This window comes from Trachurus japonicus, chromosome 16 (genome assembly GCF_045865225.1).
Source record: "Trachurus japonicus isolate A0001 chromosome 16, Traja_1.0".
Taxonomy (NCBI): domain Eukaryota; kingdom Metazoa; phylum Chordata; class Actinopteri; order Carangiformes; family Carangidae; genus Trachurus; species Trachurus japonicus.
In genome coordinates this window covers 29,569,155-29,581,943 of record NC_140922.1, presented here as the reverse complement: position 1 = coordinate 29,581,943, position 12,789 = coordinate 29,569,155, and the positions used below count along the sequence as shown (strand labels likewise).

Sequence of the window (12,789 nt, the reverse complement as noted above, 5' to 3'; positions counted from 1 at the left end):
TGATACGTAATCCTGAGTAATCCTCCGTAATCCCCCCAAATCTCGACATTGCACTTAATGTCCCTGTTCGTCACTTTTTCCCCCCTTTTTTTGGTACTTTTTTTTTCTTTTTTTGCACTGCAGCAATTTACTTTTATAACCAGAAAAAACAAAATGAGTCGCTGCTTTGGTTAACAATCTTTTCAGATATCAGACTGAAAGTGAGTGATCCGCTGGTTTCTGCATATTTTGCTTCATCTCTCTTTAGAAAATGTTGTTTTCTTGGTCGTTGTATTCTCAGTCTTTTCATGAGAAATAGAAATTACAGAAGAGCCCGAAGTAACAGAGCTGAATATTAGAATTTAAATTGTGGAGTAATTGAACTCAACACAGTCTCATAACATCTGTCTGGTATATTGTTCTTTGTTTTGTATTTTACCGTATCCCTGACACTGTAAAGTCTGTTAAACTAATGGCTGGTGTTTGTCTTCACAGATCGGTACCTGGGATCCTCCAAGTGGCCTCAACATGACGGACAACCAGAAGGGGAAGACGACCAACGTCTCTGACTCCCTGTCCAATCGATCCCTCATCGTCTCCACCATCCTGGTACCGTACTCTTCCCTTCTCATTGTATTTATTATTCTATTTATTTATTATTTTGTGTTCTTCTTTTGTTGTTTATTAGCTTCTATATTTTACTTTCATGTTGCATTGTGTGACATGGTCTGGTACCTGGTCATGTGAGCAGATTACCACCTGTCTATTGATAAGTTAAATACAGGTGCATCTCAATAAATTAGAATACCATGAAAAAGTACATTTCCAGTAAAATCGCCCCAACCGAGTATTGAGTGCATATAAATGGACATACTTACCAACATTTCCATATTAAAATATTCAAATTGTTCGAGATACTGAATTTCAGGTCTTCATTAAATGTAAGCCATAATTCATCAATCATTACAATTACAAGAAATTAAATAAATAAAGACATGGAATGATTGATTCTGTGTGTAATGGATCCATATAATGTATTAGTTTCACTTTTTGAATTGAATTCCTGACAAAAAAAACTTTTCCATGATATTCTAATGTATTGAGATATGTGCACCTGTATGTGGGTTAGATTGTAAACCCAGTGATCTTCAGTTTCTTTTATTCTCTCAATTTCAGCCAAATTAAATCCTGTTGTGTTTTCTCACTAGCATCAGTATATCTGGTGTCTATATCCATTTGCATCCATAAACAATGAAAGAAAACACAAAAATAAATGTTATCAGTTCGACCTGGAGTGAACTGGAAGTTGAAGCCTTAGCTGCTAGTGCAGGTCTGTGTGGGTTTTATCCTGTGCAGCAGCCTGTGATTGGGACATCGAGTCAGACTGGTATCAATGAGCTCTTCTCTGGTATCAAACACACACCGACACACACAGCTGATGAATATACTCCTGCTCTGTGCACCTCACTCCTGTTATCCAGCAGGATTTGTGGGTAATGAATTCTTTAAAACAACAGCAGCAGCAGCAGAAACCTTTAGCCCGGACCGACAGTGTGTGTAGCCTATATCAAACACTGCAGCTTTAAATGAGTGTTTATACCTAAATCATATTGTAATGGTGCTTTATATGTGGGGACCAATTATAGAGGGCTGGAGCGGCTCTCAGCCATGACAGGCTCCCTCCAAAGATGTCATTATTTTTAAGCTTTTTCCTCTTGAAAAATTCCTCAGTGCTTCTCCTGAGATGCCCTTTTCTTCTCCGAGCACTTCCTGCCACTCAGGGGAAGTAGAGTAGCCCAAAGCACTGCAGTCCCTCACTGCCAGTCCACTGGAGGAGTGAGGACGGCTCCAGTTTGGTGGTGAAACGGACTGACTGACTGACTCATAGTTTCTGCTGAATCCAATCAATGTCTGTCCCAATCCCCAGGAATCCAGACGGGACTTTGAGAAGAAGCAGTTTATTACTAATTATTCTTTTAGACGACATAATAATAATAAACCAAGACTTTTGCAAAATGATTTAAAAAAAGTTCAAGTGTAGATGCATTGAAACAACATCTAGACCAGTGGTTCAAGATGTGCCAGCTCAGATATTTTCATATGCTGCATTTTATTTGAACTCAATTTATATTTGAGAAAGTTAAAGTATAGAAAACTTTTGTTTAAGATTGTGTGTGGTGTTTTAAATTAGTTAGTTAAAAAATATATTTTTATCAGTAATTTTTTTGAGTATCAATTACCAGACATTTCAGGCGACCCCGTTTGAATTTCAGGCGACCCCACGTGGGGTCCCGACCCCGAGGTTGAAAAACACTCATCTAGACCTTTTTTTTTTTTTTTTTTTTTTTTACAGCAGTTTTAACCGTGTCACTTAGTTTGTTCAGTCGTCATGGAAACAGATCTGCTTGACATGAGCTCAAGGGCTGTTATAGTTATTATTGTGCCTTTTGGAGGTATTTCAGGCACAAATTGGACCTATTTGACTTATTGGAGCAAGGCAATTTGGACAATGATATAAAGTTCTGCAGGCAAATGGATAGAGAAAATTCAATTTTTGTTTTTTTTTATCTTCTTCTTTTGATGCTTTTAATTTAGTCAGTGGCCAATAACAACTTGTCGGGGTGGCGAGCAGGGTTGTGACGGGTCAATCAACGTCAAAGTCAAATTCAATCACTGGCAAATAGTTCTTTGAGGGCTGTTGGGGGGCGGGGTGTTAATCCTATCAAGTCTGGATTAACACACTCCCCAGTCCCCGGGTTAAAAACCAACTCTGGGCCTGTTTTTTAGAGGCTTTCAGGTCAGAAACCGTTCATTACTTAGTAGGTTTCTACATGTATTCTCTCCTCTTCTCTGCAGTCTTTATGCTAAGCTAAGCTAATTACCTGCGAGTCCTGTACTAAACAGTGGGAATTAATTCTCCCATCTAACATTTAACATATTTCCTAAAAACTTTATCATTTCCTTTGTGTCACAAACATTAATAATTAAAAAAATTCCAGTTAATTAAAATTTGCAGAACAATCTGAGGTCACTTGTGGCCTTCAGTGGGTGCACGCCTTCACTCCTACAGACTGTGGTCCATGTGAGAGCAGCGACAGTGGGGGGGTTGGAGAAGGGGGGAGTTGTGCAGCAGTGAGGCAAATTAAAGCCATTTATGATCCTGTTATTGAGGAGGCAAGCGTAAAAATAACAATATCAAGCAAATTGCGGGTTGTCATTATTTATCTTGGGCTTTCTTTCCTTCCGCACGTGCTGTGAAGTGATTGGATTGCAGTTATTAGGAAAGACTCTCCACGGTTGTAATTACCATATCAGGACTGAGTCATGGGGAGATGTGTGATGGCTGTGAGCAGCAAGGAAAAGGAGGGAGGGCTGACAATAATTGGGTTTGTTATATTTGATTGATGCACACTTTCATCCAGCTTCTCATCATTTTCTCAGGGATTATGTACTATAAAACATGATGTAATTACTGCTGAGATCTCGGCCTATCAACAGTTTATCTACTTTACAAATCACTCCCGTAATGTTGCAGTGGAAATGAAGTACCTTTAGGCTAATGGCTCAAGCTGCACATAATATACTGCCTAATGTGTGTGGGAGCGCAGGCCTTTACAGTAGTTAGCGCTGCTGCAAAATATTAAATTGTGCATTTAATTGAAATTCTTTGTTCTGTCGCAAAGAAAAAATAAAAATCCAAATAAGATTCAACAGGAAAGAGAAAAACAAACACAGCAGCAGCTGGAGCAAGGCATCGTACTGTAGATATTACATTTAGTGATCTCATCACAGGGGGAGGAGGAGTACAGTTATACTCAAGAGCATCCATACTGTAGAGTAGAGTAGAGTGGGTGTTATATGGCAGCAGCTGAGGGTTCGAGTCCAACTCATGAGCCTTTGCTGCAGCCATCCTCTCCTCCTCTATCTCTCACTGTCCTTTCAAAATAAAGTGAAATGCCTCAAAATCAGCCCCGGTGCCCCCCCCGCCCGTGCCTCCTTGCCCCCCCATTGGCTGTCAGAGGAGCAATGAGTTTTTTTTCCTGCTGAATTTTTTTGGGGGAGGAGTCATAATTTGTTTTGTGTGTCACATTGTATTAATTCATATTCAGTTAACTGAAATCAGTAAAATTTAAAATACAAAAAAATATTTCATTATGATTTCATTCATTATGGCAGATAGCTTACAGTACGTCTCGGCTTGTGTCACGTGACGCGTACGTGCTGCTGCAAGTGACGCACGGAAGTTTGTTTACATTCACACTGCCGTCTCGGAGCGAGAGGAAATGTGTAGGCTAATTAAAAACCAGTATTAGACAGTAAATAAATATTTTTTAAAAGTGCGCCCCCCTGAAAAGATGTAATGCCCCCCCTTTGATTTGGTTCTGCAGCCGGGGCTGCTCAAAATAACTAAATAATGTATATTGTTGTCCCTTAGACGATAATGAACTGCAACTTTGAAACAGATGCAAATTAAGAAAACATCTTCATCATATGACCTCAGTGTGTTTGTGTATTTGCATGTGTAAGAGGAGCTTTGTGGGGTGGGCTGTTATAATGACATATGATCATATTTAAACACTATTAAAGAACATGTTTATGTTACAGGCGTGTATAATACAGTATGTAGTGGTGTTACATGAACAGTTCCCAGGTGAGCGCTGCAACCAAAAGGAAACTCTGCACACAGAGTCTGTTATATTGGTAGTTAATTAGGAGCACATCACTGAAACTAATGTGCAATACAACACTCTGCAGTTTTGCAGTTCTATTATTATTAACTCCTGTTGATAGTTTTTGATTAGACTGTGTAATCGTTGTGGGGAATATCCTGTGTCATGTGTTTTGTGTGATACATTTGTGTTATTGAACATATAGGCTACACTGTATAACTGACATACCAGGACATAGCGGGTGTCCATAAACCTTATGTAGCAAGATGAAACTACTTTATTTAAATAGCTGCTGATTCTTGTAAAAAAAATATAAAGTTAAAAAAATGTATGAACAACATAAACATGGACAAAATACTACATCACCTCACTTCTTTCCATCGTCTCTTTAGTTGAGAAATACTCAAGTCATAATAATAAAATAAATACTCTGAAGGTACCATCCCCCTCCTCGTTTCATTTCCCCTTCACAGCTGTTTCAATTAACCAATAATCAGATTAATGACTTCAGCTAAGCTTACACATTATGCTGTTGTTCATTAGCACCTGATTGTTGTAATTGTTTAATCACGCACGTTGTAATGTTCTTGAACAGCACTAAAAACTCAGTGGGATGTTTCGCTATTTAGAAAATGTTGGAATGATTAAAAATCTTAGACACAAAAAAACAAACAAAAACCTGATCGTCTGAGGCTCAGAAACCTTCGTCATTAATGAAAACAAATCCCATAAAAGACAAAAATTAGAAAGTCGGTTGAATATCTGAGTTGGATAAATCAAATGTCACTTAAACAGGAGCTATTTATTCTGCACCGACCAATCAGCTGATCAGTTTCACACACATCCAGTTCTGAGCCAATACATTCATGCACAGACACAACACACTGTTTTACAAAAATATGTTCATATGCTGTAACAAGATGTCAGAAAATATTTTCAAAAGTTCAAAGTTTTATGATGAATATTTTAGTTTGCAAAACACATTTTTTGGCACATTCACAGTTTTGAGTTCACAGCTCTGTATGATTTCATTAGAGCGGAGAAAGAGAGACATGGAGAAAACATTGTATTTCTTTTAATTTAACTTGTAAAAATTACAAATATGCATTTTTAAACATGTAGCCCTGTGGCAAACTGGCCATGTTTGTGTAGCTGTCAGTTCGTTACTTCTTAAAAATGTTGATGCTAACAAAGAGACGTCAGCCAGAGCAACAGAGGAATCAGAGTTTCTGTCTTCAGATAAACACACAGCTCTGGTTAAGACTGGTTAGAAAAATGTAAATTCACTGCACTGATGATAAAATACAAAACATCTGAGGATGAGTCACATGAATTTTTAACTCCAGGTGTCTCACGCTGCTGTCTGCTGCACACTGAAGGCTTGACGCAGATCTAAAATAAGACAAATGAATCCAAAAACACTTGAAACTAATTCTGCAGGATAATTTAATGTTATTTCTATTTTCAGTATAAGAAGTGCTTCACTAAACTCACATCCGTGGAAGAGGTTTAGTCTCAAACACAACAAGAACAACAGCTCCTCCAAACCAAAAAGAGTTTAATGCAGAACATAACATCTGTATCTACACATAAAGTACACACTATTAAGCATTAAATACTGAATTCATCATTTATAACATGCATACTCATTAATATGTAGTTTATAAACACAGTTCATCATTGATAAGCACTAACTGTATTTATAAACTACATACTAATGAGTATTCATGCGTTATAAATGAAGAATTCAGTATTTATTCATACCTAATAGTGTGTACTTATTATAAAGTGTTACCAAGATTAGAACAAAGAAGGATTTATTAACATAAAACCAAACTATATGACTCACTTCTTCTAAAAACCAACAGTAACACACTGCTACTCCACTGTTCAGTCATGTATGGGCTGGTGATGTCAGGTCATTCACAGTGACTGCTGACTACCGACTGTACTGTACCTGCTGCTGCCTCTGGACTGACACTGATAACTTCCTGCAGAGTAATCTGTTCTCGCCATGTGAACCTCCAGATAGTCCCCACCCCCCTCAGCCAATGAAACGCCAGCAGGCCTAAGCTGGTCGTCTTGGAGATGCAGCCTCCAGGTCCAAGACGACACATCAGCATTTTCTCATATGAGTTGACTTCAAACTTTTGTGCAACTTGAATATTGGTAGGGACAACACTGTTCTCTCAAACTATTGACAGGAGTTATTCTCCACACACTCTCCTACTACACATAACAAATATTTTAATTGAAACGCAATTTAATATTTAACTTTTTCGTACTTGAACTGTGCAATCTGTCAATCAACCACTCAAATGCACATCTGTGTCCTTTAGTCCTCAGGGACTACATGCAGCTGGAAAGAGAAACTAACCCTTTAATTTACAGGCCACTAATTGCGTAGTAATGTCAAGAAATAGCCTAGAAATAACGGTCAATTTCATAGTAATGTCATGTTTTTCATAAAGGCAAGAATTTTTTGGGAAAGGCCAGAATTTTTCTCCACCAAATCCTTGCAATTGACTGGTGTTTCTGGGCTATTACTACACAATCATTACTTCTTGGCTATATTTCTCAACATTACTATGAAATTGACCGTTATTTCTAGGCTATTTCTAGACATTATGACGCAATTACTTGTTATTTCTTGGCTATTTCTTGACATTATCACGTAATTAGCGGCCTGTAAATTAAAGTGTTACTGAAACGAAAAAAAGTAAAAGCAGAGCGACAGCAAAACCTGGTGATTAAAATGTTTGGCTGAAAAACCAAATGACCTCTGGTCTCGGATCAAGACTCGTTTCCATTTGGCCGTCGTCCAAACTGAGGGCAACTGCTCTTGGATCAGGAAATGCAGACGGGCGGGTGCCAGAGCTCAAAGACCTTCCAGCATATGTCACACTCAGGAAAGAGACAGATGTGTAAAAAATAAAATAAAATAAATAAACAAATAGGATGAGTTACATTAATTACTAGATCATACTGACAAATAAGCACTGTAAAGGATCATTAAGCTAAATGCCGCCGCTATCAAACATATGTTGTTAGTGTAACGTATCCTGGCGATTATCTGCTGGGTAATGCTGCTCATTTTTCTAATATGTCTCCAGGAGACGATGTTGCCATCAGTTGATCATCTGTGGGACATTAACCAGATTGCAGTGCAACTATAGAAACAGAAATATCATGTTTTTTGTTTTTTTTTGCCAACTTCCATATAAATGTTGACTGCATAGTAACAGAACTACAACAAAAGACAAACAGAAACTAAATGGCCGACAGTTTTTGATTAACTTTACATTATTAAAAATCTGTGTTCTCAGTTTGACAATAACAAAAAAAATGTACATGTGCATGAATTATTTCAAAGATGCATCGACCTGTGAACCTTTGACTCTCAACTGATTCAGCAGTGTTAGAAGATCTCACAGTCACAAGGCAGAAGAGGAACCAGAGGGCCAGCGAACATCAAAACATTAATGTTAAAATCACTTCACAGCAAAACTTTATCAAAGCGGAGAACAAGGGATTAATAGATGTGAGGACACCTGATGAAAACCAGTCATGGTTCTGTCTGTAGATAAAAATACAAAGTAAAAAGGACCTGGCCGTCTCATATTAAAACCAAGTGATTCAAGAGCGTTTCAACTTAACTCTATCAAATACAACCTGCAAATGGAGGCTGGTCGGAGATGACATCATCCAGATAAGAGGTTAGTAGTCAACCTAGAGACCCCTGGATGTTGATAACATGCCACCACGGGCTCGGAGGGGAATAGCACTAGTGTATCATAAGAAAATATTGGCGAAATGAACGAGTTTTGCGGCGGATAATGTGTTATTTAGAGGCTGCATTGTGTGCCCCGTGTTCTCGCATTATACGGATATACGCGCCGCTCCACTGGGGCTAATTTCGTCAAAACAACTCCAAATGACACCAAAGTTGTCTGGGTGAGTAAAATGATCGTATTTTATGCTAGAAATAAGGTCCAGGTTGTAAAAAACGGAAATTATCCTTTAAGAAATCCAACTGGTTTGATAATACAAACTCAGAGATCTGCTGTTTAACTAACCAGATATGAGTGAGTTACTGCGCAGCTGCATTTCCAGATGGGGAGTCTGGGAATCGCCTTAACTGATGTCATGATGATGAAGACAGGTTGTTGTGTTGTTGGTGGTGAACAGTTGTTCCCCCAAAATCTAGTCGGAATCAAACCCTGGAAAACATTTCCACGCCGGCCAACATAGTGGAATGGGACCAGAAAAACGATGTTGTGTTTAAGTTGCTATTAGAGAAGCTGCCGCTGGAGTGAATTGTTCCTTTTAATCACTCAGTTCCCGGCCAAGGTGAAAACATGGTTGTTGGCAGCTTGAACAAACCCAGTGCTCACAGAGGGATACGTCTTGACAGCTCCAGCTACCTAGATGGAGCAGACAGACATTTAGTTCACCTCAAGAAGAATCTGTCAAACACACGTAGGGGAAATGTTTCAGTTGTTTTTTTTGTTGTTTTTTTACCATAACCGCAGATGCAAAAGTTTAAATCTAAATGTAAGACAGAAATACCCTATGGATCTTCATGCAGTGTGTTTTTCCTGAGCCGAGCTGCACCTACATTTGATCATGATGTCTTTTTGTGATGATACCCCTGTTGTTGGAAAAAATGTGGATGAGTGAATGGGTGACATTTGAATGTGAAAGCACACGCTGCACTCTCCTATAGTTACCATCTGGAAAGGCTGATAAGAAGCGAGTAGGTTGTAGTGGTGGAAGGTCGGCTCTCGCTGTGAGATCACAAATGTTTGGGCATGTTTGCAAACAGTGCGTGGGGGAATCTTTTAAAAGGCGGATTTAAGAACAGAATCAGATTAAACCAGTGGTGGTTGTGTTGTTGTTGTTGGACAATCTCTAGAAATACTTTCCCCAAAGGAGAGGTACTGTACAATGCAGAGGGAGCCTCATTATCTGAATCAACTCTTCTCTTGTTCAAACGTTGAGCTGGGTCAGAGCTGGAGTCTGAACCATTATCACTCTGCTATAAGGGAAAGAAACACTCATGGTTGGTTTTCCCATCTTGAATCCAATCACAGTCGTCTTCGGGGGCGCTGAGTCCATGATATGGCAACAGCGCTTCTGCAAAAGTATTGTCAGAGGGAAACATTTGAATGTGTAGAGCCAAGTACAGTCATTAATGTGACTTATTCCCCCCAAAGAAAACACCTCAAACTATATTTAACTCCTTATGTTCGTCTGCTTCCACCTCTCAAGTCAAGTTATCACCCTTGAAGTGTCATAAAATATTCACTAGGACCACCAAACTCTTATGAGCTCATCCTTGAGACCAAATAAATGTTTGTGCCAAATTTCAAGATGTTACTGAGATATCTTGTGTGTGACTGAACAACAGAACCTGAAAATCGATATGCTAAGGCATAAAGATAGCAAAGATTTTTGTTGACCATGAAATGGCACTTGCAACTTTCAGTGTGTAGGTTTCTGCTTTGGAAGTTGGTGTTTCCAAGTGCAAAGAGGATTTAGAAAATAGTGACAGAAAGGAGGAAGAAGGGAGGAGAATGAGTCCAAGACAAATTTCCCTAAGCGGGACAATGAAGTATATATCGTATTTAATCGAATCGTAAATTATCATACCATATCGTATCATAACATTTCATATCATATTGTAAAGTATCGTATGATAGAGTATCATATCGTAATGTATTGTATGATAAAGTATCATATTGTAAAGTATTGTATGGTATCGTATCATAAAGTATTCTATTGTCAAGTATCGTATCATATCATAAAGTATGTTATTGTAAAGTATCATATCGTAAAGTATCATATCATAAAGTAACGCATCGTAAAGTATCATATTGTATCATAAAGTATCATATCGTAAAGTAGCCTACCGTATATCATATCATTCCATATCATATCATAAAGTATCATAGCATAAAGTAACGCATCGTAAAGTATCATATTGTATTATAAAGTATCTTATCGTTAAGTATCGTATCATAAAGTATCATATTGTATCATATTGAAAAGTATCTTATTGTATTGTATCATAGTATCATATTGTAAAGTATTGTATCATATCATAAAGTAACGTATCGTATTGTATCATATCGTAAAGTAGCCTACCATATATTGTATCATTCCATATCATATCATAAAGTATCATAGCATAAAGTAACGCATCGTAAAGTATCATATTGTATTATAAAATATCTTATCGTTAAAGCAGAAGTAAGTGGTCCGGTCGTTTTCGCTAATGCTGCGTTCCAGGCAGGCTTTTGAAATCGTAAATTACAGCTTCAAGTCACAACTTACGACTTTGTAGCGTTTCAGGCAACCCACTCGTGTTTTTCCGACCTGTTTTACCGGTGAAAGTCACTATAACGGCCACTCGTAACTTCCGACCGGTGAACTCGTACCAGATCGAACTGGTACCACTTCACGGTCGGAAAAATACGAGTTTCCTTGAACGCACCATAATAGTCTTCGTCCCTACGTCGCCACATTCACGGCGTCCCTTGGCTGCACACACAGCCCTGCATGCCGTTCTCTCTCCTCATTGGATAAAAACTGTAGGATACGATAAATGTTTTCTCCTCGGCTCAGAGCAGAGCAGAGTGACTGACAGACCCGTGTTTCAGTCCAAACACTCTATGTAAGTGATTGCTGTCGGAAGATACAACTATTAAAGACTTATATTAACACAAATATATCACTTACTTCTGCTTTAAGTATCGTATCATAAAGTATCATATTGTATCATATTGAAAAGTATCTTATTGTACCGTATCATAGTATCTTATTGTAAAGTATCATATTGTAAAGTACCATTAAGTAAAGTATTGTATCATATCATAAAGTAACGTATCGTATTGTATCATAAAGTATCTTATCATTAAGTATCGTATCATAAAGTATCATATTGTAAAGTGTTGCATTTAAATTTATCGTATCATATCGTAAAGTATCATATTGTTAAGTATCGTATCGAGTGGAGAGTGCTTCTCAATGGCGCTTCTCAGTTTCTTTGAATGTATTTGATTATGTGGTTTATTCTATTTTTTTTTTTTTTAATTACTTAACTCATTCACTGGCCTGAACATTTGCAGATTCTGGACCACCACAGTGTAAATTGCTGTGTTTTATCCCGTTGGGCTGCTGGGTGTTCATGTGTGTGTGTGAGATGATGTACTTCACTAAGCCCGTGTTTATATGATTAATTGGGATTAAAGCATGTGAATAGTAGCTGGAGAACCACGCTGGTTGAATCAAACCATGTCATTAAGGATTCTTTTGAACAGCGTCTCGTTTGAAGTCGTAATTGGTAAAAGACAGAAATCGCTGAATCTCTGTTGGTCAGCGTCTAAATCAAACCAGAATAAACAAACTGCATGAATTATTGCGTAATTTCAGTGACTGGAGTAGATCTCCTCTCATCTTCTCCTCTGTCATCGCACCAGTGTTTAACCAAGTATCTTCATTTATCTAAGTGATGCTGTGAAGCTCAGTTATGGACCGTGTGAAGACACTCAAGTAACATTTCTGTTTTGGCTACTGAAGTAAAATAAAATTAAATCCCATTCATGCATAATTTCTCTCTCCCAGTAGTGGAAGCTAATGGTTTTTATAATCTTCACAAAGTATCCCAGGTGTTGGTGACTGCTCCACTGAGAGGTGCTGTTCATAATGTGCTGAGTCACCATTTATGACAATTACAGTGTCTTTGCAGCTGAGAGAAGGTTGAAGGTCAGAAGTTGTTAATGGGTTCACAGTAGTTTATTTGTGATGAGCTGGAGCGAACAGGTGTTCTACTACTCAACAAGACGGCACACAGAGGAAATGGACAAATAATAAACAGAGGAACCACGTTATGATTTTAAAAGGCTGAAGAGGAGGAAGACTCTGCTTTTGGTTAAAAGGTTGTTTTAGAGAAATAAGGATCATATGAAACTGACCAGTGTGTTTCTGGAAACTGCTGATCTCCTGGGATTTTCACCAACAGCAGTCGACAGAGTTTTTACTGGTAATGGAGCCAAAAACAAACAATGAGGGCGGTATAGGAGCAGAGGAGAATGGACAGAAAGACTGCAGTCACTCAGATAACCACTCTAGCCCAGCC

General features: G+C 38.2%; 1 protein-coding gene across 3 annotated transcripts in view; it reads left to right on the top strand.

The window, feature by feature from the left end:
• The window catches only part of grik2 (glutamate receptor, ionotropic, kainate 2), a 322,650-nt gene that overhangs the window by 213,092 nt on the left and 96,769 nt on the right, over positions 1 to 12,789 (top strand). For all 3 annotated transcript variants that reach the window (XM_085803022.1, XM_085803021.1, XM_085803023.1), the window contains exon 9: positions 475 to 588. In XM_085803022.1, the coding sequence (XP_085659148.1) occupies positions 475 to 588 (114 nt within the window). The remainder of the gene's footprint in view (positions 1 to 474; positions 589 to 12,789) is intronic.